This window comes from Neolamprologus brichardi, chromosome 23, assembly GCF_056152115.1.
Source record: "Neolamprologus brichardi isolate AB-2024 chromosome 23, ASM5615211v1, whole genome shotgun sequence".
NCBI classification, from domain to species: Eukaryota; Metazoa; Chordata; class Actinopteri; order Cichliformes; family Cichlidae; genus Neolamprologus; species Neolamprologus brichardi.
Window position 1 is genome coordinate 4,735,328 of NC_142125.1, and position 24,310 is coordinate 4,759,637.

The following is a 24,310-nucleotide window of genomic DNA, read 5'->3' on the forward strand; positions in this document are numbered from 1 at the left end:
ATACACACAAATGCGCAGTGGCTCTATTACCCCGAGGCAGAACACCACAAGCTCGAAGGTTACACATCAATGCTAATAGGGCGGGGTGTATGAGGAATTTATTAGCTACCAGTGCACTGACCATGTGCTCGGAGATTTAAATGTAACTGAAGATTAAAGACCTGAGACGCAAACAGATAGGTGTACGAGTACGTAGCATGTAAGGTTTTTGAAGGAACAATAAAGGTGATTTGCAGACACAGAGGAAAAATATGTGGATGATAAGTTCACAAATACAGAACTAGAGCTACACAGACAATAAAGAAACACTGCTTCATCAGTTCAGTGACAGGTTAGCATGCGCTTCTGCACGACTGGTTCTGTGTGTTCGTGTTTGATTGCGTGTGTGCATCAGAGGGCCGACTGACACGTGTACAGATGGAGAGTGACACTGTTAAGTAGAGCCTCATTAGAGACCAAGCAAATACATAAAGCGAGAGGGGTGAAGTGGTTCGGACAGAGGAACAGCTGCCTCTTAATCTTCTTTCAAGTTGTCTTTACACAAACATCCGCTCTGGCAGATTTAATGTGAATGTTTGCGTTGCATTATTTACTGTTGACCAGACCTTTAACTGTTCCTGGTGTTATCTTGGTTTAAACTTAATCTTACACTGTTACCAGATTCACAGATATTTTGCCTTTGTAACTATATTTAATTACAGATATTAATAATAATGAAAACAAAAAAAAATTAAACTTCTTCTTCTTTTTATTTTCAAACTTATATGTTTTCATATTTCAACTCGGTGAAATTATTTGCTTCCATACTGAAAGTTGCCTCCTCACCATTTGGGGCCTCTTATTACAAAGCTGACAAACTGAGGCAGAACACTCGGACCTCTGATGTTTGTCACAGAATAACAAAATCCCCCCAAAAACAGCCTCCTTTGACTTCCTTTAAACTCCTCTCCTGGGTCAGTGCTGATTTGCTGTTTGCTTTTAAGAGGATTTATCACAACTAGCAGCTTGTAATTTATACTGAAGATAAAAAATAGACTTTTAGGTGAAAAATTTGTATTGTCCCTGGTTATGCGTTGCTCGTCAACACTAATTTCTCACCAAGTTTCGTAAAGTTTACTCTAGACAAGGACAAATGCAAAATAAGCAGAAGGCCTATGGCGGTCTGATGTTTGTCGTGTTAAGAGAGCAGAGTTATGGCTGTGCTGCTGTTACTGTTGTTGATTCAGTTTTTACAGGCAGAGGTTTTTCACATCCACAGTAATTAGATGAAATGTCAAATGGTCACATTGTGTGCGTTGCGTGGTGTTGTTTATATACAGTATGTAGGTGTTACTGTGTCTCATACTGTATGTGCCGCCTCTCTAGCTGTAGGTGTAAATGGCCAGACCCATTCAGGCACATTAAAAAGGATTTATCAAAGCTGAGACACGTAGAGAGAAGTCAGCAAGGAATAATGGCAACTTTAGTGCAGCGAGTCCAATAAAAACATCCTATACAGAGTTTTCTTAGGAGACTTTTAGATAGATGTGATAGTGATGTGTGAACCGGAGAAAAGAAGTTAACTATGTATGCATCTGTGGAGATTCTGCAGGAATGAATATTCTTGATTAAAATCTGATAGTTTAATATTTTAAGAAGGTGATGACCAAACAGGTCGTACACCTGAAAAGATACAATTACCCTCCCCTACACAAGCACAAAAAAAGGAAATCAGAATTACCCCAGACAAAATATTTATTATCCCTTGAGACTAACACATCCCATTTATGTATAAATATGTAGCTGGCTGACATTTCAAAAGTAAAGATTTGATTTGCATGTGACATAGCAGTACTAAGATGCCAGGGTATTTGGGTTTGCGCTTACTTTGAGCCAAGAGCTCGTGCAAACTGCTGCAGCGTATTGTGCGTGACGACATTATGCAATCTATCAGCTTTTCGGTGGTACGTCGAAAAATATTTTGTTGTCTTTAAATGTCTTTTCCACTTCTCTTTAAACAAAAGCTGGATGGAAGCAGTTAATGAGCCAAAAGCCTGTTTGAATAAGAAGCTGCTGTAACAATCTCTGTCCCAATTAGCACGCTTTGGTTTTTAAATATTCCTTTTGTGCGAAGCCTAAACACACATGAAGACTCACAAAACGGTCACGTTGAAAATTTAATAGGCTTCCACAGTGATTTCCTTCATTTATTTAAACTGTTTTTTTTTCCCCTCTCCTTTTTAAAAAAAGCTAGAAATTTGAGAGGCATGGTGAGGCATTCTGCTGCGAGGGGAACAGCATTCACAAATACTAGACCTAATTCCTTTGGCAGCAGCTCAAACTGCTACAGACAGACACATAATCAGCTGGGGAGTGTTAGCGCCTCAGCCCACTAGCAAACACAGGACCGAGCCCTTGTTGTGCATCGCTGCTTTTCAGAATAAATATCCCGATGGAAAATACAGTGGGAGGAAAGAGGTATTCATGTGTATATGGCTCTTTGTTCAGTCAAAAAATACAGAAAGAGAGAGGAACACTGGCTTTCCTTGCTACTTTACTGCTCGTTCTACTCGATCCACTCTCTCCCTCATCTTCTCTATGTCCCTCGCCCCTCCTTCTCTTTCTCTCATCCTCCACTGTACCCTGTGTGTTTTGGTATTCATACAGATGTTTGGATTTGACTGGCAGTTTCTCCTGAGACTGTGCACAAGCGGCTGACTCGTCTCATCTGCATTTTGCATCCCAGGAAAAAAGGGAACAGAAAGCAGTGGAAAGCGTCAGCAGGCAGACGGGCTGTGTGTATGCGTAAGAGTGAGAGAGCGCGTGTGTGTACACGTTGCATGTTTTTTTTTCCTACTTTTTGGCTTTGGCAGCTTAACTGGCCCCAGTGCTGTAGCCGTGTGATGTTTAAAGGACGTTTCAAGGTCACGCTTTCGACAGGCCTCACCGCCTCTGACATATTAAACATTTATATATTTCTGTAGCCAGATGAATTATAGATTGAACATGCAACTGAACATGCTACAAAATGGCACCATTGTTGCTGGTAATAGACACATTAAGGCCTACAAAAACAGAATCCCACACAGCGTCATTTAGAGTTATCTTCAGTAGCAATGCGAACACAAGGAGAAAACAACCAGTGTTGCCATATGGAATAAACCAAGACACTAGGAAATCTCATAAACTAATAAAGCTAGGGGCCACTGTGTATGCTAAAACTAACACACGAAACTACAGCGTCTGCTCATATATACATATATATATATATATACATACAATAAACACAGGAAGAAGAGGTTGATAAAAAGGCTATTTTCCCCGAGATCAACCATACTTACCCAGCATAGGTTCAGCAGCGCAAGCTAACCACGCAGTCTGGGATGGCATCTCTGATAATAGATTTGTTTGTCCCGAAAGGAATACGGATGATTACAGTAAACTAATTTTCCCTTAACAGTTGAGAGGAATGTCATCCCTCCTAAACAGTACACCTTGATGGAAATGAAGAATATGGTACATCAGATCCTTATCGTAACCAACAAACGTCAGGATTAGTCATGATCAGCACCTGTCAAGTCGATACTGGAGGTACAGAGAGAGAGAAAAGAAAAGGGGGAGAGAAAATTGGAAAGGTAGGAAGGTAGATTTGTGCTATCTTGTAGATGCACGGCTCTCCGGCACATTCTGTCAGACTAAAAAGCGCTGCTGCTGAATTTTCTGTGGCAATCAGCCACCTCCCTCTATACATTGTCTCCTAAGCATACGCCACAGTATATGAACAGAGATAGTCTCCTGTAGACATTTTCAATTACTCTGCACTACGTAGCAGTAGGGGGGGATTAATCTGTTCGTTTGAATGCACGCCACACTTAATGGTTTAGCTGGTGTGCCGCGGGCCTCGTCTGTTAGCTGTGCTGGTATACATGTAGGCTTGTGTGTCTCGCTCTCCTATCTTCGTGCCGCAGTAGAAGCCATTTATGATTGCACCACTCTCACATCGAGTTAAACTGAGATTAGACTTTCACAGACGACAAGTCAAACTCCAGACTGACTGTGTAGCTACTAGTATGGGGAAACTTTATAGTTTTAGAAAAGTGACTGAAATATTAAGGCAGGGGTCCCCAATCTCAGTCCACCAGCAGGTTTTAGATCTCACCCTGGGTCAACACACCTGAATCACATGATTAGTTCATTACCAGGCCTCTGGAGAACTTCAAGACATGTAATGAGAAGGTAATTTATCCATTTAAATCAGCTGTGATGGATCAAGGACACATCTAAAACCTGCAGGGACACCGGCCCTCGTGGACTGAGATTGGGGACCCCTGTATTAAGGTATCAGACTCGAGGCATATTCAAAAGACGGCTACTTTTTAGGTTTATGTGGTAGTTAATGTAACAAAAGCTTTAAATGATGCCAAGATTCTATCTGTTCCAAAGACTCAAAAGAGCAAAGTACATATGCGTGAAATAGGCATGAAATAGTTTGCTATTTCAATATCGCTTAGCATAGGACGACGATTACCGAGCAGCCGCCACCGGATTGCTGCAAAGTTTCAGCTTGTCACTCTGTCATTGAAGCTGTAACCTCCTCTGCCTCTGCACGTAGCTTTGAGTTATTCATTGCCTTCATCAAAATGTTTACTCATTAAGACAGATGACGGACGGCTGTCCTTTTCCCTTGCAGCTATTTGATTATATGAGCTCCGGTTCAGAGTCGAATCAATAACCAGATTAGTTCAGCGCGCGCATACACACACACCAGCATGCGCTCACATAGTACCCAGGGCTGTGGAATGAATTCTCGAGTACAACGGTCATTCGGTGTCTATGTGATTTAGCTCTATGCCTTTGCTGCAAGGCAGACGCGCGCGCACGTCCGCGCGCACATACGCACACAGGCAGGCCGTGTCTGAGATGCTGCTGATGGGGGAAACAGTGATTAGATTAGGAAGAGCACTGCCTCTGCTTAGCAGCCAGGCAAGTGTTCCTGTCTCTCCCTTGTTCTCTGTGTAAGTGCTGTGCTGTAGGTTTTGTTCTTATCGTATACCCCCAGGCTGTTTATAGCTTTTTAAATACCTGTTAAACAAAGCCAATATTACCACTTCCAGCCTCGAACCAGTTTTAATTAGACCCACTACTGTGAATTATGCTGAAAATTGAGTTCAGTCAGAGGAGTGTACAAGTTTCTTATTCTGTTGGTCTCCCCTTATGGGGAGGTTACTTTTAGCATGACTGTAAGGTAGTGCAAGCAAGTAATGCGCGTTAGGTTGCGATACCGTAACATTGCTGAATTGCTTATTTTTGACCCAACATGTGCAGGTGGGCACAGTAACAGGGGGAATGTTTGAGAGGTTGAGTGAATCTTGTGTATTTGTGCATGATGCCATATGTTTGTGTATATGTTTATGTATGCACTAGTTTTCCTTAGTGTGTTTTGCTAAAGATAGGAGGCGATCTCGCTAAAATGGCTGGTTGCCTGCACAGGTGCGTGGCCGCGTTCACCTGCCAGCTACTTGTGGAGGTGGTGTCCTCGCTCATGACACATGGTGCTGACTCAGTCAGCCTGCTCTGCCTGCCTCGTTGTCGGTTTTTGCGTCCTCTGTCCCCGTCCCCACCCGGCGAAAAGCAGCTTCAGCTCGACACGGAAATGAGTGTTGCACGGAAACATAAGCTTTTCCCTGAAATGCAACTCGGAGTAGTACAAGTCTTTGTCATGGCGCTGCTGTAGGTTCTGTTGCAGTGTCACAAGAGCCGCGGTCTGCAAAAGTAGCCAAATGTTAACCGAGCCATTGCAAACGGGATTTTCGTATTCTAAAAATGGACGGACACGTTTCGTGTCGTGTTAAATCACAGCTATATCAGGGATCACAAACACAAACCTATTCTCCGCCATCCATGGAAACGAGGTAATTGCTTTGTGAATAAACCCCACATGTTAGATAGATACCATCTCCACTAAAACCTTTAACCACATTTACATTTAATTAAGGGTGGAAATGGAAATGTAGCAGCTGAGACCATGATTTAGCCTCTTTAATCCACCAAAATGTTCTAGCTTAGGGCCTCGACAATGATCACTCCCATCAGTCACAGGGATTACAGCAGGACAGACAGCGATGCACAGCAGAGACATCTTGCTGATTTGACTGAGCTGGAAGCTGAGGTGCTGGCCACACTAGCTAGAAGTGGAACAAAGGCTGGGAAGCTGTTCATGGGATTTGATGCCCTTCAGGGGAAGGCCACTGTTGGGAAGATGGCACTGCAGTGACTTGCAGCTCGGGGCTGAGAAATAGGGGTCAAAGGCATCGGGCAAGGGACTAGCCCTGGCACGGGCGTGAAACTAGAGGAACTGTGATGAGGACCTGAGAGGCGAGGCCAGGGCTGGGGCTAAGGGACAGGGACTTGGACTGACAGGCGAGGCCAGGCCTTCAATTCCAAAGCCCGGTCCCCTGTGCTCCAGGCTTCCGCCAAACAGCTAGGCAGGTGTCCAGCTGATCTCATGCGCCCACAAGGGATGAACTGCAGAGCACCAGTCACTGGAGCTCAACAAATTGAAGTGTCATCTCCGGAGTCAAGATGCTCACCAATTTTCTGCATGCGTTGGTGCAGAGTTGGGATTCAGCCAGTGGACAAATGGCTTCAGTTCCGCCTACAGTTTGGTTGAGCAAAGGAGACTTTGGTGTGTGTGTCTGTGTGTGTGAATGAGAACGACTGTACGTATGTATAGAGCACTGCAGGTCCTCAGAGTCTCTGTGCTTAAAGGATGCTCTCTGTATGGAAAATATGCATTTAAAAATTACATTATAAGTGATTGGACCAGTATTTACGTTCAGCAAGACTCTCAGAAACAAGTGATACTGAGGAGTACATCAGAGCTTCATCATCTGAAAATAAGAACACTGGGTCGTCCTATAATTGTCTGTGAAATGTAGTTCTTGAGATACCCCACAGCAATTGGCCCTATCCTATCATCTCCTGACCTCTGACCTTACACAAGTATGTGCTGATTACCCAGGGGCTGCGAGGAAGTGTGTGGGAAAGCTGCATCGATCTCACTGGAAGACTGAAACATCACAAAAAAGAAGAGGGAGGGAAAAAAAAAAGTCAAGCCAAAGTTAAATGAAAAATTGCTTACGTACACGTCTCGCGCGGTCTGGAACATTTATTATTCTGAGTCACACAGAGAGAAAAGAGGTGGAGGAGGATAGAAGAAGAGAAGAATCCATTTGGTAAAGTAGATGCAGATCAATGAGACTGGAGGCAGGCAGGCCAGAGTGCAACAGAGGAAGGGTGTGTGTGTGTGTGTGGGTCGGTGAGTATCTGCGATGTGTCTGTGTGTGTGTGCTTGCGTGCATGAGGCGTCCCAGATTACTTTCCCTGATTGATCCGGCCCAGCATCCGTCTGACCTGCAGGACATTTCAGAGCTCGGAAGAGGATGGTGGAGGTGGAGAGATGGAGAGAGAGAGAGGGATCTCCAGGAAGAAAAGGAGAGGAGAGAAAAATAAAAATCAATAGCGCAGAGAGCATTACACGCAACTCGACTGGCCGAGAAACTGAGATAGTAAAGTCGTATTAATCTTTGTGTCTAAGTCAGTTTGGTAAGAACTCCAATTCCGTTTCAGTTTGTCAGATTGAGAGAGAATTGAAGTTTGCTTTGTGGTGGCAAGAGGCGGCCACGTAATTAGCAGTGCGTCTGTGGCTGACAGCAAATCCAGAATTTGACCTTATCCATTCGTTTCTCATTTTAGAAACTGGTCAGTATTTTGAAGAATGAAACAAGTCAAAAAAGGCAAAAGGAAATGGCAAATTATATAAAGCAAGATGATGAGGCAAAGTCAGATGGTTGCATGCTGGCTCCATTTTGTAGCTGCCAGGCAGTGTGTCTATCAGTGGAGAGATCCTGCAGCATACTGTCTGCTCCACACAGCCTCCATCTATCCTGGCCAAGTCAGGGTAAATTGATTGTCTAAGCTCTGTAAGAGAAGGGGGGTGGTGGGGGGCTGGACCAGGCCAGAAAAATAAAGTGGTAGCTTTATTGGCTAAAAGCGGAACAGGAGGGATAAACGTGAAACGGACAGGGAAGGAAGTTAAAACGACTTTGTCATCTAAATTCTGGTAAAACTGTGCCACCGGTGTCTTAGACGCGTGGAGAAAAGAAATGTAAGCTTGTCTTGTGCATAATATGGAGGAAAAGGTAAAACGGATGGAAGCTGCGTGTGGGCCTAGTGTATTTCCCAGTGTTAGAGGAAAGCAAATGTATACACGTCTTCCCTGCTGGAGGTGGAAAAGGCTCGTCCTATTCAAACGCAGTGCCCAGATACCACTGGTTGGGAGCCCAAGGAGACAGGAAGCACTTTTGTGGCATAAAATATTAATGGCGTTATAGAGTGTATTGATTATATAATAACCTTTCCCAGCATCTGAGCACAGACTGAAATGTATTCCCTGAATAATTGAAAATGTATCCATGAGCAGTTTTTCATCTCAATGGCTGGCGAATGTAATTGCATTGCGCTGTTATCCCAGTGTTATTTGAGATTTTATCAGAAGACGCACACGTGTGTTCGTGTGATAAACGCGAGGGCAGCGAGACTACGAAGAAAGATGAAAGCGTGTGTGTGTGTGCGTGAGAGAGACTTTCTTTGTTTTATCGAATGGTTGAGCGCTGAGCAGTGTCTCCGAAATGAGATGCACTTCTAAGAAAATGTAATATTCCTTTTGCCAGCATTACGCACCCTTCCACTATGCGTTAGCTGTTTAAATTGACTCATGTACATCTGCTTGCTGCTTCTTACATTTTTATCACCACATTTGTACACGCTATGATAACGCTGCATTGTCTGCTCGCCGCGGCACACGGCAATGTAAATAAAAAGCTTTGCGGGATGGGTGAAAAAGATTTGGATGTTTCACCTCTGCCTAACGTTTCCTTTTTTCAGGGTAGCCACTTAACTTTACATTCATTGGGACGTTTGTTTTAAATTGACTGTAGAGTATGTTGCCCTCTGCCCTCCTAACGAGATGAATGCCGGTCCACGATACTGTATGTGGTGGTTTTAAGTTGTGACTAATGTGGGTGAGCTGCTATCCCTCCAACTGCCCACTCTTGACTCTCTTAAATGATTTTAAATACACGCTTACTGGCTTTGGTACACCTGCATGACACTGACATTAGCATAACTAAAAGCCTGAAACACACAAAAAAAAATGTTTGTCATTAATTTGCACCAGTCAGATTTGCAGACTATTCAATAGCAACCCTTTGGTCCTCGCCATATTAAAACAAAAGGTGGCTCAACTGCTTTTCCCCTCCATACGATCCCAAAAAATCTGCATTTTTCGCTTCTGTCAGTCGGCAAGGAGAAGCTATATATCTTGTCCTCCTTTCCACCCTGACCTCTCTGCCCCTCTGTATCTTCTTTTTCTCTTTTGAAGCTGACAGTTCACTCTCATTTAGACCTCCATTATGCATTCCTGCCTAAGTTTACAAGACACATTGACAACAGAACATGTACAGACTCTCTTCCTCCTCCCCCCACCTCTGTCTCCTTTTCTTTGAAGTATTGGAAATGTCTTCCCCATTACTCAGCCCTTGCCTTTTCTACCTCGTCCCATCTGATCCCTCACTCCCGCTCTTCATCCCTCTGAAGGAGTAAATGAAGGCAGAGGTCATACCTCCTCTCTTCCTCTTCTCCTGCTAAATTGGCTGTCGTAGCATCTGTAGATAGCTGCAGGCATTTAAGCCCCCTGCTCTGGAGAGCCGGCGAACAGACTTCCTGCTCATTTGTGGCATTTTCTGTCTCTTCAACCACAGGCTTGTTTACCCACAGAGAGCAAGAGGGAAACCCTCATTATAAACCCCGCCAAGGTCATTGCAGTCCCCACGCCAATCTGCCGACATCAACACACATTCGGTTTTATTCTGCCGGCTCCGAAGGTGCTCGCGTCAGTTTTAATAAATGAAAGAAATACATTTCTCTCTCACCAAATCCAGTGTTAGCATTTGAATTCGTTACTTTACGACAAGCGAGAAACTAAACGGAGAGACGAATGCGAAACCCCCCGAGCCACCTGTCTTTGTTTTATTACGGCTGATGGGGACCGCAAAGGTGCTACTGTGTTTTTCTAGCGAGCTGCCATTTTCTCAACATCCTCAACCCCTCCACTCCCCAAGTCCCACTACAACCCTAACCTTGTAAAGTGAGTGTATGATGTTGACGGTGGGCTGTGCATCCCTCCCTCCCTGTGCTCCGCTCCATAGGGGTCGACAGAGACACAGTGGCGTCAGGCAGAGCTCCCACAGCTCCAGGGCTGGGCAGAGAAGGGATTGCTGACACAGCCAAAGATGGTAAGGAGACTACTGCTGCCAAATGGATGGCCCAGCCATTTTACACACCCATGAAGTAATATGATCTGATGTTGCACTGTGTTCACATTAATGCACGCTGGTCGGTGATGCTGCTGACTGAGACGGTTGGGACTTGAGCAGAGATTGATGGACGGGGTTGCGAGGGCACAGAAGAGCGAAAAGCTGACACATTCATCCCGTGCATATAATTTAGGAAGCCGTTAACGAGTGTTGCACTTTGATGTCTCATATTTTTCTCTGTTTATATGGAACCATTTACGTTTTAGTACTTAAAAACAGTTATTTACCATTCCATTAACATGCAAAGCTGCAAATGCGGGCAATTCTAAAAGACATCTGCTTTCCGAAAGTCTTACTCAATTTGCTCCTTCTTATATCCGGCTTTTAATTTGATTTTCTCTCTTGCGTCGAGGATTCGAGCAGCCGTTAAAAGTAAAAGCGATACGTCCCTCAGCCTGCGCTTTGCTTTAACTAAACGATGACTATAACGTCGCTGGTGTAGTCCAGCCAATCTATTCGATACAGCGAATGGGTATTGATATTTTTCATCCTAATAGCAATGGCTTATATCAGATCTTTCCATATGTTTTCAACAGCTGCACGCAGTTTAGATGCATCACTTTTAGCCAGAAGCGCCGGCGCTGGCTCGGCCTCCTACACAAGGAGCAGGATAACTTGCGAGTAAAGGAAGCCGCATCTCGAGCCTGCGAGTGGTGGCTATGTGTTGTACCCAGTCAGCAGGACATGCAGCGAGTCTGTTCTCAGCACTAGGCTCCACAGTGGGAGAGCAGGGACAGCCAGAGTGTTCGCAACCAACATGAAGTGGACTGCTGAGCAGCACAAATGCTGGTGGGCAGGGACAAGGAGAGGAATATAATTGGCTACTGGTACTCGGCAGGTCCCTGTTAATTAGAGGCAGCCATTTTGGTGTAAAAACCTCCTCAGAAAACGTCCCATGGAGTTGAAAGTCTCTCTGACAGAATGGAGCCCAGCAGGGAATGTAAACAGATTTAATAAGGCTCTCTCCAATCAACTCTGTTATGGCTAGATGCTATTCTCTCCTTCCTCTTCAGTCTGCCTCTCTCTCCCCCCGTCTTTCTCAGTCTGTCTCTGTATCTGTGTTGTGGTAGAGTGGTGAGTGAGTAGGGAAGGATACTGTCAAAAGAACAATTTGCATGCAGCTCTCATCTTGAGAGCTTTTAGACATCTCCCTGTCTGTTTGTTTTCTGCTGTGGGCTTGAGCCATTGTTCTCTCTTTGTATGTGTGATTGCGTGTGCCTTTGAGTGCGTGCCTCTTCCACTCACTGCAGATGCCACAGACTGCGAATACATGAAAGCGTGCGCTGGCGCGTGTGTGTGTTAAAAATAAGAAGATGGAAGCAGATTTAAGGCTGATGTGTTTTTGGAGCTGCTACTAAACAGTAGACAGAGGAAAAGAAGGATAGTGAATGATAAAAAGAATATTAAAGGTCAGGGAAGAAATGGATGCTTTAACCCATCCAAGCAGCCGTGTCCTATCCGTTAAGATTTTATTGGTTCAGTTGGTAGGAGGTGGAAATACTCACAGTTTTACAGGCTCATTGTACTCTAGTTGTTCTCAACTCCTCATTAAAATGTACTGTTGACTTTTCTAGGTCATCTGTTTTGAATTCACTTTACTTACCAATTCAGCCTCCAAACGAGGCCGATTTTATGCACGCTTAATTATAATACGGCGTTTGTACGGTAACTCAACGGTTAACGGGTTCATCTGCCATTTCATTTATTACCACACGTCGACAGATAAAAGCAGAGCGATTAAAGTACGCGCATCGTAAACTATTTCTGGACAAACTGGGAAATTTTTAAATTCCGCTTTGAGATATATTATTAGAACACAGGTCCGGCCTTTTGATAATCCAGAAATAGAGCGAAATACGGCTCGAGTGTCGTCTCTCCTTTGCTAATACTAGCCCTGCTTCCAAGTGCAGGCTGTCTGCGTGTACTTAAGAATAGTTAAAAATAGCCTGGAAGCTGAATAGCTTAGCAGGGGAAAGAAGAGATCTGAGCGATGACTTTAAAAATTTGATTGAATGAGATTAAAGAATATTTGCATCTTAATTTGGGTTTCAGCATGTTAGGTCATTTGCGGTGCTTTTGCCCAATTTCATGATTTCGAGAGTCTTGCAGTAGATTTCGTGACTCTTTTTTGCAGCATCAACATCATTATTGTTTCTAAAAGTAAAACGCTGAAGTGCTTACGTGTGAGACAGAGTCAAGGGAAACTCATCAGCATTGTTTCCATCTCAAATTAGTTTTTTTATGCTATTAATTTGATAAATAACTATCTTTATGCAAATGTTTATATAAGCTCCCTGTGCATTTTGTTGGAATATTCACTAGGATAAGAGTTTGATAAATATAAATGTGTTCTTAGTGTTAGAGAAGCAAAGTGCAATATCTCCCCCTCTGGCTCTTCTCACCCTTTTCCCCTGTTTTCTCACACTTACACCAGGCTCACAGTTCCTCTTTGAACACTTTGATCCTGAGATGCTCTGCAAAAGCCAGATTTGAAAAATGCAAACTTCTCTCTGTCACAGCAGCAGCATCAGCAGTCAGATCGTTCGCTGAAGGGCTGCCCCTGTTGCTGCCCCCTCCCACAAACCTCAGTAGCTATCAGAGAACGTTTCAGAGAGGCTTTACTGCCGTCGTGAATATTAAGTTGTTTATCCTCTTTGTGTCTGCCGTTTGTTTTATTTCTCAGTGTTTAGATACGGCGAATGTAGCGTGCGCACTGTTTTCACTGCATATTTAGTTTGTGACACCGTGCAAGGGTTAACTTATGTTGATTGTGCATTTTAATTACTTGTTGACATCATTACTGCTCACACACAGGCCTTTTTTCACTGATCAAGGCTAATGTCACATTTTTTAGGTCTGAAAAGAACATTAATTAAAAAGGACAGCTTTATCACCCTTATCTGTAATGTATATATTCATCACCTAACCGTCAGTTATAAAGGCAGGAATAAAAGGGGAAAAGTAGTACCGGGACATATGACATGTAAAACCTAAATTTTAATCGTGTTCATATTTTAAGAAGACAAACACATTAGTTACAACGAAAAATAGAACAAAATTTGTCTTTAAACAGTGCTCACAGGTATTGATCCAACTATGAATCACATCACTTTAAGATAATTTGAGACCATCCGTCCGAAACTTGAAGTTGAACTGGAAGTAGACCTTCCAACATGGTAAAAATTAGAGGTGGGAATCACCATACATCCCACGATACGATATTATCACAATACTTAACGCACGATATGATATTATTGCAATTTTTAAAAAAAAATATTTTGCGATATTCAGATTCTGTACATAAAGGTAAACTTTATCAATATTCATTTTATCTAATATCAAAGTCTCACACTCAGTCTTTCTCTCATTTCAGTTTTATTGTTGACAAACTGAACGGTTTGTATTACAGTCTAGTCCAACTTAAGTGAACGCAACCATCTGGTACAATTATAGCTATTCTGAACTATGCAATTTATGAAAACTATGCAGCCCATTCAGCAACTGAAGAATTTGAAAGTAAATTAAAACAAAATATAATTTTACATTAAATAAAAAAGTTTTAAACTTAATTAAAATAAAACATGTCTTAAATTAAAATAAGTAAACTGTCATGTTTATTGCTGCCAAAAAAAAAAGTTAAACACATTTGGACAGTGAAGGAATGTCAGGATTCTTGCTCAGAAAAAGGATCAACATGCTCTGAAGTCAGAGCACAAAAACCTTTTTGTAACAAAATATCGATTTCTGCTGTCCCTGTATCGATACATTATTAGCAAACAAAATATCACGATACTACACAGTATCGATTTTTTCCCCCACCCCTAGTAAAAATATGAAATAGAGAATCAAATGCAGCAAATCGAAAAGAAGAAATTAAGTTACAAAAGAATGAAAGTTATAAAAAAGAGGATTTAAAAATAAAACTCAGATTTGAATCTTTCTGAAATTATTTGGAGGGATTTCAAACGTCTGGAACATGTAGGGAGAAAAACTGATGAAAGTGCCATCACAAATTTTAATGTATACTTTATTGATCCCCGTGGGGAAATTCCTCTCTGCATTTAACCCATTCACTCAGTGGGCGCCTGGGGAGCAGTGTATAGGGACAGTACCTTGCTCAGGGGTACCTCAGGGTAGCCGTTCAGCAGATTTAAACCCCCGACCCTCCAGTCACAGGGCCACCATCTACCTACTGAGCTAGTCTAGTGAATGTCTTATAGGCAATGATATTTTAAAAAAAGTCACTACTATTAATACGATTTTTTAAAGCCAAGGGTGTAATTGCTTTTTCCACATAAGAATATTAACTAATATTTACTGTAAAATATAATTTTCATTGTAGTTGTTTAATGTTGAAATGTCTCATTGTTTCAAAGAGAATCAAGCTGTGCATCCTGCAGACAGCAAAGGCTCTAGGATGCACAGCTTGATTCTCTTCTTTTCATTGAGACTTTTAATAAATTTTTCAAAATAACATTTTAAAAAATCATCAGAGTCTTTTAAGGCTTACTACACGTACAGTGTTGCAGCTACTTAATAAGAAAATGTTGTTAATGATGGCCACATCTCTTTGTCTCTTCCTACCCTTTCTCTGTGTGGTTCCTTTCGTGGTGTATCCCTTTTTCCTTCCTTCTCCAGATCATCAGTAACATGGAGGCTCCAGTGACAAATGGCCCCAGTGGAGGAGGAACCACAGCCAACGGGCCAACCAACAACAGCCGTGGCTGCCCCTCACCAATGCAGACCGGCCCAACAAACGACGACAGCAAGACAAACCTCATTGTCAACTACCTGCCCCAGAACATGACCCAGGAAGAGTTCCGCAGCCTCTTCGGTAGCATCGGCGAGATCGAGTCCTGCAAGCTGGTTCGCGATAAGATCACAGGTACAGAACTGAGACTTCTTTGTGGTGCACTGGGATACTGATGCTGTACTTTTTAGAAACTAGGAAAAGGTCCCGCTAATTTGGACTATAATTTGAGGTGTGCCCAGTGAGTCTTAAAAGTGGGTTTCACCAAAATAAAAATACATATGTGATATAGTCGAAGTAAAAATCAGAGAGAAAATCAGGACATTTCGCAGTTCAATGAGTGTGTTTATATGGACGTAAGTATCCTGGTTATTTAAATAGTCCTTTTTTTGTCAGTGCATATGAATATGATTATCTTTGCATCTTCATACTGCTGACTACCCATGTGATGCTTCAGCCGAGCGATCCCAAGTAAATAGAAACACAATCAATGGCAACACCGAAAGTATCTGAAATTCTGCACTTTTCAAGTTTGACGTGGTCAGGCTACAGGATGCAGGTTTTCCAGTTTCTACAGTGGAGCAAGTCAGGTTAATAATCACAGTGAAGTTATTTTAAAGTGTGATCACAGGTATTAAAACTAAATTTCATTGCATGTAAATGTCACTAACATGTAAACGACAGCCTGTATTAACAACTTCAATTCAATTCAATTCAATTTTATTTATATAGCGCCAAATCACAACAAAAGTTGCCTCAAGGCGCTTCATAGATACAGAGAAAAACCCAACAATCATATGACCCCTTATGAGAAAGCACTTTGGCGACAGTGGGAAGGAAAAACTCCCTTTTAACAGGAAGAAACCTCCGGCAGAACCAGGCTCAGGGAGGGGCGGGGCCATCTGCTGTGATTGGTTGGGATGAGAGATAATATAACAACTGGGATAATATGTTTATTTTGCACATATGCAGGTATATCCCTGCATAACCAAGTAAATGTCAGTTTCTGAATATGCATTTTAAAAACTAGGATAAGCTTCATAATGGGCATATTCGTGTCCATGTAAACACACTCGATGTTTGGGGAAATACAAGGTGAATCACTACACTCTGACTGAGCTGAAGAGGCTTTGCTTTCTCTTCTGAAAATTTAAACCGGACGCGTCAGTGAGAAAGAAGTCCGGCCTCCGCACACATCTGTCAATTCTCACTTTCACGTCGTCTAAGTTTTCATATACGCTCCTTTAATCTTTCCTCGTATTTGCTGTTGTCAAGAAAGTGTGACAACAATAGCAGCTGTTAAGAAAGACAAACATTACAAAGCTTACATCGCCGCTCGCACGCTGCGAGATCAAAGGTAGGTGAAGACGCAACAGTCAGTTGTGTGTTGAACGTATACACCTGTAAGAAATCAAATGTGACACGAAGACTTCAGAGTTGCACACAAGCCGTCGGTCCGACGTCGCTCGAAATAACTCGAGCGCTTGAGAGAATGCGTTGTGTATAAGGAGAAATCCATCTTTGCCCTCCGTGCGCGCGCTCGTGCGTGCGTGTGTGTGTGTGTTCAAGCGCAGCGAATCAGCAATGCAGCAAAGTGCCACATGTTCTCCAGAGGTGTTTAAATTAAGCAGCACTTTGCGGTGCTAATCACGGCTGTAATCTGGGTGTAGTGGCTGTGTGGGTGGCCGTACAGCAGATGGATCGGGGGGGGCCGGGGTGGTGGAGCTCTGTGATAATGCTCCATAATGGCTTTCATTTTAGATCCTACTTACTGACACTCTTCTCCTGATAATCTCATTAAAGAGCACTAGGCAGGCAGTCGAGATCACCAAGCCATTCTCGGATAGCAAGCCGGCAGCTAAAGGGAAGAGAGTAAACACACACACACACACGGATACATATGCAAATATAATCATAGAATTAGACTCCCCATAACAGATTAAGTACAACTGAAAGGCCAGTCGAAATGACAGCTTTGACAGTGAACCGACGACGGCCGCCGACCCGACCGCTGCCGCTTCCTTGCCCGTCCTTTGAAGTACGATTCCTCTTTAGGACCATCTTCCTCTTCTGCCGTAATGGGCCACAAAATGGAGCCTGAGAGTCAGATACTCCAGGATAATGGAGGACGGTGTGTACAAAAATAACGCCGGAATACCACAAGCTGTCATCATCACCATCACCATATTCTCTCTCCACCTGATTTTTCCCTTAAGTGTGATTTTCCGAGCAGCAGCGAGGAACCGAGCTAACAACAGATATTTGGAGAGAGTTTAAAAACGAGCCAAATTGCCGTAAACCTACTCGGGCCCTAAATGCAGGACCGTGAGAGAGGTAGAAATGTTTGTTTGCTCACTTCTAAACCATTTGCTCTGCTTCTCTTCTCTGCAGCACAATGTCTGTCTGATGACTTAGCATCAACGCAAAAAAAAGTTATAAATATATCCCCCCCACAGTGGATGCCTGTTTTGCTCTCCCATGGGTGCAATTTTCTTGTGCAAACTTTTAGGCTAACAAAGTACAGATCCCTTCCAGCAGGGAATGCCAAGAGGCTTCATGCTCTCTCACAGTCATCCAAATCATTAACAGACTACGCCAGGTTTTCGAGAGGGAGGGGTGGGAGAGTTAAGAGACCACTTTTTTAGGTTTACACCTGTACCCTGCACCCCTCCTTTCTCAGCTGTCATAAATATCTCCGTATACTTTTAAGGAAAAAAAAAAAAAAAAGATAAACGTCTGACTGAAACTTGAGAGCGGTCTATCTTGATGAGAGTTCGGCTCTTACGAGGCATCGCTGCCTTCATATTCTAATATTCAGGATGTGGAACACGAGTCTAGAACAAAGTGTAAGAATTTAAATAAATTCGCAGAACTGTTCAGAAATGCACTTGGATAACAGTTTAAAAATTTAATCCTTACAAGATTGAAATATTCCTCCAGTGTATTTGGTGTTCGTAACACAAGAAAGAGTGGTTAGATTCCCTGGTACATTTGTATCAGCTATTTCAAATTCACTTTAAGCAAACATTTCTCAGAAAAAGGCAGATTGCTATAGTCCTGGTAGAAAAGGGAGAAAATGTTAAACAGTCAGAAGCTCTTAAAGGATCAAGGTCAAGTAGAGAGTAAACAAAATAAAAAGACTTCCTGATTATTATTATTATTAATGAAAACCGCCGGTATTGTTGTTGCCAGTCCAAAGAAATTAAATTTTAAAAAGAATCCTTGTATTAATTAATAGATAAACCAGTCTCCATCTGGCTATAAGGTATTAAGACCTTATATCATAATTCATGGATAAGTCTGTCTTGATCAGGCTATAATGCTTATAGGCTGATGAGGACTGACTTATCCATGAATTAATAAGGAATTCTTAAAATCACAGCGCTTTAGATTTTTTCTCGAGTCTCGCCCGATACTAAAGATTTCCACAAGTCTTTCTTTGGTTTCCTTTTTACTCGATTAATCGGCATTTGTGTCATCTGCTTCCCACCACCAGTGTTTGCATTTCAGCTAACCCGTGAGTGCTCGCTGACAAGGTGCGAGCACTCGGACCTCTCAGAGGTATGAGACAGACAGGTCCTCGGCGTCACCTCAGCTTCCTGTGGACTCGCTCCTGTCAGCTCCAATGACGGCAGGACGGTGTGAGGCTCAGGCAGGCGTAGACACTTCAGCTCCGTCTGTCACCCCGGCTGACTTCAGCTGGTAGAAAAGCCACCTCTGGGTGTCTTTGTTGCTCCCCGCACGCCTACCTGCTTGCCTGCTCGCACAACTACCTGGTGCTCTCGTAACACACGGGGGACGCGCAGGTTAATCTTTTATTTAAGTCTAGCTTACACGCACCTGGCTCCAGTGCTCTTAAAGATATAACGCGTTGTTCTTGTTACAGTTAATTCTGTGCAGTAGAAACGTATAGAAATGCTTACATCAAATGGCTTTCAGACTCGGCACTGTAAATGTTTCTTCTTTTTATTGAAAATCTATTCACCGTCTGAAAGCTCTGCCTCTTAGACATAAGAAAAAAATGATACACGGTCCTTTATGGATAGCTTGAAAAGACCCATGCGGACCTTGCACTGAACTGAATCAGCACTCTCGAATATCTACACACGGCCATATGCACATAGAAAGAAATGGAATTGACTGATCCTTGTCAGTAAGGCATTGTTCTGGATCATTTTTCTGCATCAGCTGCATTTCTGGCGGAGAACTGAATGCATTTGTTTTCATAATGACACGGAGAAGAAGAAAATAGCTTTTCATGCTGGAACAAGAATTGATTGCATTAGGGAGGGGAGTAGGGTTTGCAGTGGCGTTATACTTTTATAGGCAGCCATTTTTTTTGCATCCTCATTTCGTGCCAATTATTACACTAGCCAAGAGCTCGAAGTCTTATTTTGTGGGGACAGATTAAATATTTTACTTTTACTTTAAATAGTCGTTGGCACCGTTCTGGCTGCCTGTGGTGCCGTTTTTATTTCCCCACGCGGCCACAGAATTTTTCAGGTTTTCGCAGTAAACCTCTCACCTTTAATATGCTTCTTTGTGTTTGTGCAGATGAAATACATCGCACCCTGTAAAGACATCCCTAAAGCCTTTTGTGCGCACTACTCTAGTCACCTTCCATGTGTTGGTTTTATACATGGAATCGGGGGAGCTGATGCAAATCGTAGTGACAATGTAGCAAGCCAAGCAGATGTTGGCCATGAAAAATAGATGGACTGTGATGTCAGATGTGGAGTAGTTCAAGCTGGAGCGCCTCTGACAGACAGCCGCTCGAGAACTATGCGCTGAAATCAATTCTTACATAAGGATGCATACATTTTATGAACTGTAGTTGCTAAAAAGCCCAACAAAACCCACTTAAGGTTAGTTGGATTTGGCTTGCTTTGTATGCAGAAGCCAGGGAGCACATTTCCATTAGTTACATACATTTTAACCACGATCTGCAAGGACGTAATGGTTGCACTTGCATAAGGGGGCAAATTAGATATTCAGTTTATAAACATCAGGTTATATATTTAAATAGATACATTTATGACATACTCGGAGGCAAAGCCCCAGGGCAGCTGTGGCTACAACTGTAGCTGCCTTCACCAGTGTGTGAATGTGAGAGTGAATGAATAGTGGTATTGTAAAGCGCTTTGAGGGGTCCTGAAAAGCGCTATATAAATGCAATCCATTATTATTATTATTATTATTATATTATAAAGCTAATCGTTTTCATATTTAAGCTATTTTTCTACATTATTACAAGAGTGATAGGAATAAAACACCTGCTATTTCTTTGTTTGAAGTTCATACCTTCCAGAAAAGTTAAATCACACAAGCGCAGGTTTTTCCGTGTGGTGACAAACCATTACGCACTTTTTCAAATGCTTACTGAAATCATGTTGTGGGAGATCTGGTGTGGTGTTTATATCCCACATGCAGGTTGCATTTATCTGAACCTGAACCGGGCTGAAGGCTGAAGATAGCGTGAACAAAGCTGACAAGGAAAGAGATGAAAAAAGGATTTGACATCTCCAAAGCCAGGTATTAAGAGACCTGCCAGGCTCAGAGGTGCATACGCAGGCAGACACACATTAAAGTTTCAGAGTCCCAGGTCCCAGAATGTCCTGTCTCCTCCCGTCGTAGCACCCTCCCTCGTTCAATCTCCTCCCGCCCCCTGCTCGGGACCCAGAATTGGACATCCTGAGTTTGCCTGGCTGCACCACTCCTCTTGTGACCCTCACGTCAGACAGCCGCTGTCCCTCCCCATTTCGCTTTGAGTGCCCTTTACATGGAACAAAGAGGTTGTGACTGTCCCTTATGCCGACTTCGGATCCGGAGGCCGACTGCGCCTCAAGGCTGGTTAACCTGCCCTCCAATCCTCCGCTCTTGAGTGCACTATGCCTAGGCAGGAGATATACCCAGACAATCGTTTCGTCCCCACAAATGTGAGCCACAAAACTGTTGGTAGGGTGTGACTCTGCTCAGTATCAGAAGGAGCAGGTACAGCAGGGTGGGCTCTACATTCCTGACATAACAGGGTTATCCGAGTCTTAAAGGGGGCTTCTCGTCTCCTGTTTCTCAGCTGTGCAGCTAGCCAACCAGCCCACACACTTCAGGCTTCAGTCCATTGGCCCCAAGGCTCTGGGAGCCACCATGAGGGGGTGGTTTACGTGTGTCTGTGTATGTGTGTGTGTTGGTGTAAGCAGGGCCTTGGGAGCTAAGAGTGGGAGCTTCCTGACTGCAACAGTGGCTGCTACCTTGGCAACCCAGGAGGAAAAGATGTGTTGAATGAGTGAGTGGGAGAGGGATCTACAGTAGATACGTGCGTGGGGGGGATGTGGCTCTGTTTATGAATTTAGTTATTTAAATGGGCTGTTGCCACATGATATACACTTACTGTACTGCTCTAAGGCAGCCGTTTGTTCCCTTTGTGATCTCTGCAAACCCCTCCCCATGCCCTGTGCGGTTGAGAGTCTATATGGTAACTAAGTGTATTTTGACATGAAGCTGGTGACAGGGCACATTTTAAAATGTTGGGGAATGCTGGCCTATCGAAAATAGCACTACCTCAAGTTGCTGCAGCAGCGAGGGTCAAAACGTCAGGGATGAGAGACGACGCGAGCAGCGAATGTGACACATTTAGTTTGACAAATTGAAATGTTTTTTTTCGTCCTTTGGCCTCATCTTAAAACGTCTTGAAATTTAAGACTGACCGAGCAGATTTGCCAGTTTCTGTGGAGAGGAAGCCGGTCCTCTCAAGGTGTGTTAACGTCATAGTTCTGATGATTCCTGCACACTGCAAATCCCCCTCACCCTCTTTCATTCTTCTGTCCTCCAATGACTCAGCTGCAGTCCACAAGTGGAACTGTGGGAACAGTGTTTTTATATTTTATAGAAAGGCTGTAAAGTTTCCTTCAGATGCAGTAAAAATCTTTAGATTGGATAGATGTTTTCATAAAATATTTTCACTGAAAGTCACAAACTGCAAAAGAACTAAAGACAAAAATAAAGAATCAAATAGGATTTGAACACGTCGGCTCTACAAATTGGTTCGGCTCCAGCTTACATCTGTTTTGACAACACAGCAGTTCAAATGAACTTTTTGATTAATAACTGCACTATTCCAGAGAATATCGTGGGGAACAATAGACCACAGATACACTGTAAAACAGAAAGTTCATACAGCTGTGTGCGTTTCCTTCGGTAGCGTCCACTTCACATCAAAGAGTATAGTGCGTTTGCCTGATGATAGCAGGAGATGGTGATGAAGATGCTTTCATGTCTGCAGTTCAGGGCTTTTAGTCACATAATAGAACAAAAGGCAGAAAATAATAACAGGAGTTTGTTTCACAGCAAATAATTGTGCACCATGCGGTGTATCTCACAGTGTCATTGGTGAATACCTTCTTGTCCAACTTGATTATATAGCTCTACATTCACTGAAACATCTACTTGTCTTTGGTGTGTGTCCATTATGTACTATATCTAGGTACTTGTATGTCATTTTGCATTGGTAGTGTGCTTTCACACTTGCATCTTCTGGTGTGTACATATGTATGCGCGCGAACAGGGGAAAGGAGAGGTGAAATTACATAGAAGTGCCAGCAGGCAGGACACCGGCTCGAAGCACACTCATTTTCTCATCTCACACATTGGGCAACCTGCTGCTCCTCAGGAAACAAATAATGGCTTAGTCATAACTCCTCGCCAACACACCAAAGAGCTCCTCACTAGAAATAGCAGTGATTTTTTTTACCACTGAAAAACATGCCCACCTTCCTATACAATTTATGTCAGATTGCACAAAAAGGTCTACCAAAAGAGTGGAGGTGGGTTCAAATTAGCCCCCTCTCCTTCACTCTGCCATCCTATGTGGTTAGGCTGTTAGCGAAAGTGGACGCATGGCACAAAATGATAAAGTGCTGCACGGGTACCTGAGCTTATACAGTATGTAATGACAGCTTTTGGCAAATGCACAATAAATACTTTTAAAAGCTTAGATTCCTTGATTTTATATATTACATATGTGTTATTCTGGGACTTGCCATTATTCAATTTACATAAAAGAAGCCTCTTTTTATTGCCGCTAAGCATTTTCTTAAGCCGTTAGAAGCGCTGGAGAATTTGCACAAATGGCAGTGTGAGCAGCTGACAAATCAAAGGCGAGTATATATCTTACCTCGTTAAAAGGCCATTATGAAGACCAATGCATCATTTGGGTTCTTGGTTTTAATTGACATTTAAAATATATAAGTCAGTGTATCTATTAAGCAAATTGATCAACAGAAGGCAGATTTTCCTGTTAGCTACAACCATGATAGAGGCTATTCATCATGCCATTTTAATAGCTTCTCTATTTTCCCTTTAGATGCACTGATTATGTCATTTTACAGCAGTATAAAAAGTTTGTGTCTATCAAATATCTCTTAAGTTTTCAGACTTTTCTCTGGAAGTTGTTACACGAAAATAATTTAAATGTCTCGTACGTTTATTCTAAACCGTTCAAACACATTTTATAACATTAAGCTGATTTTTTTATTGGTGTTTAGCAGCCGTGAAGAAGAACTTTGATGACATAACTAGAAGAAAAGTGGCAATAGACACAATCTTTGGAAATATGTGGCTAGAGTATTAGAAGAATCATCTTTGTATTTGGTTTACTTTGGTTTACTCTCGGCTGACCTTGCATTCCAGTAAGTTAACTGGTCCTCAGCCATTTTTAATGCCAGAACGTTGAGGCAGATGCTGTGATCCAAATGTGGTCCTGATCTGCTGAGCAGTGTTGAGGTGTACACGGTAGGTGCTGTGACAGGCTGAAAACCAGCTGTACGGTGCGTTGCTTCTGCATGTGTATCGTACTGTAGGTTACAGATAGAAGTCAAAGGAGCTTGCAAAGAAAAGCGTCTGGACTTCTTTAAGTTACTTGAAGACGTTTCACCTCTCATCCGAGAAGCTTCTTCAGTTCCAAGGTCAAATGGTGGGGAGTCCCAGATATAAACCTAGTGGGAGTATCCCCCCACAGAGGGACAAAAGGACCCCCTGATGATCCTCTAATCGCCTGAGCCAAGGTGTGAAACTGGGTGTGGGTCCCAATCAGCCAGAGTTTCGGGTGAGTTCATTGTGAAACCTGGCCCCACCTTATCATGCGAATTCC

At 42.9% G+C, this 24,310-nt stretch overlaps 1 protein-coding gene across 10 annotated transcripts in view; it reads left to right on the forward strand.

Moving 5' to 3' along the window:
* Positions 1-24,310, forward strand: part of elavl4 (ELAV like neuron-specific RNA binding protein 4) — a 76,443-nt gene that overhangs the window by 17,514 nt on the left and 34,619 nt on the right. For 7 of the 10 annotated variants that reach the window (XM_087835799.1, XM_087835796.1, XM_087835800.1 and 4 more), the window contains 2 exons: positions 10,248-10,334; positions 15,054-15,300. In XM_087835799.1, coding sequence (XP_087691925.1) covers positions 10,248-10,334; positions 15,054-15,300 — 334 coding nt within the window. The remainder of the gene's footprint in view (positions 1-10,247; positions 10,335-15,053; positions 15,301-24,310) is intronic. The other 3 variants (XM_087835804.1, XM_087835806.1, XM_087835805.1) reach the window with 1 other exon arrangement.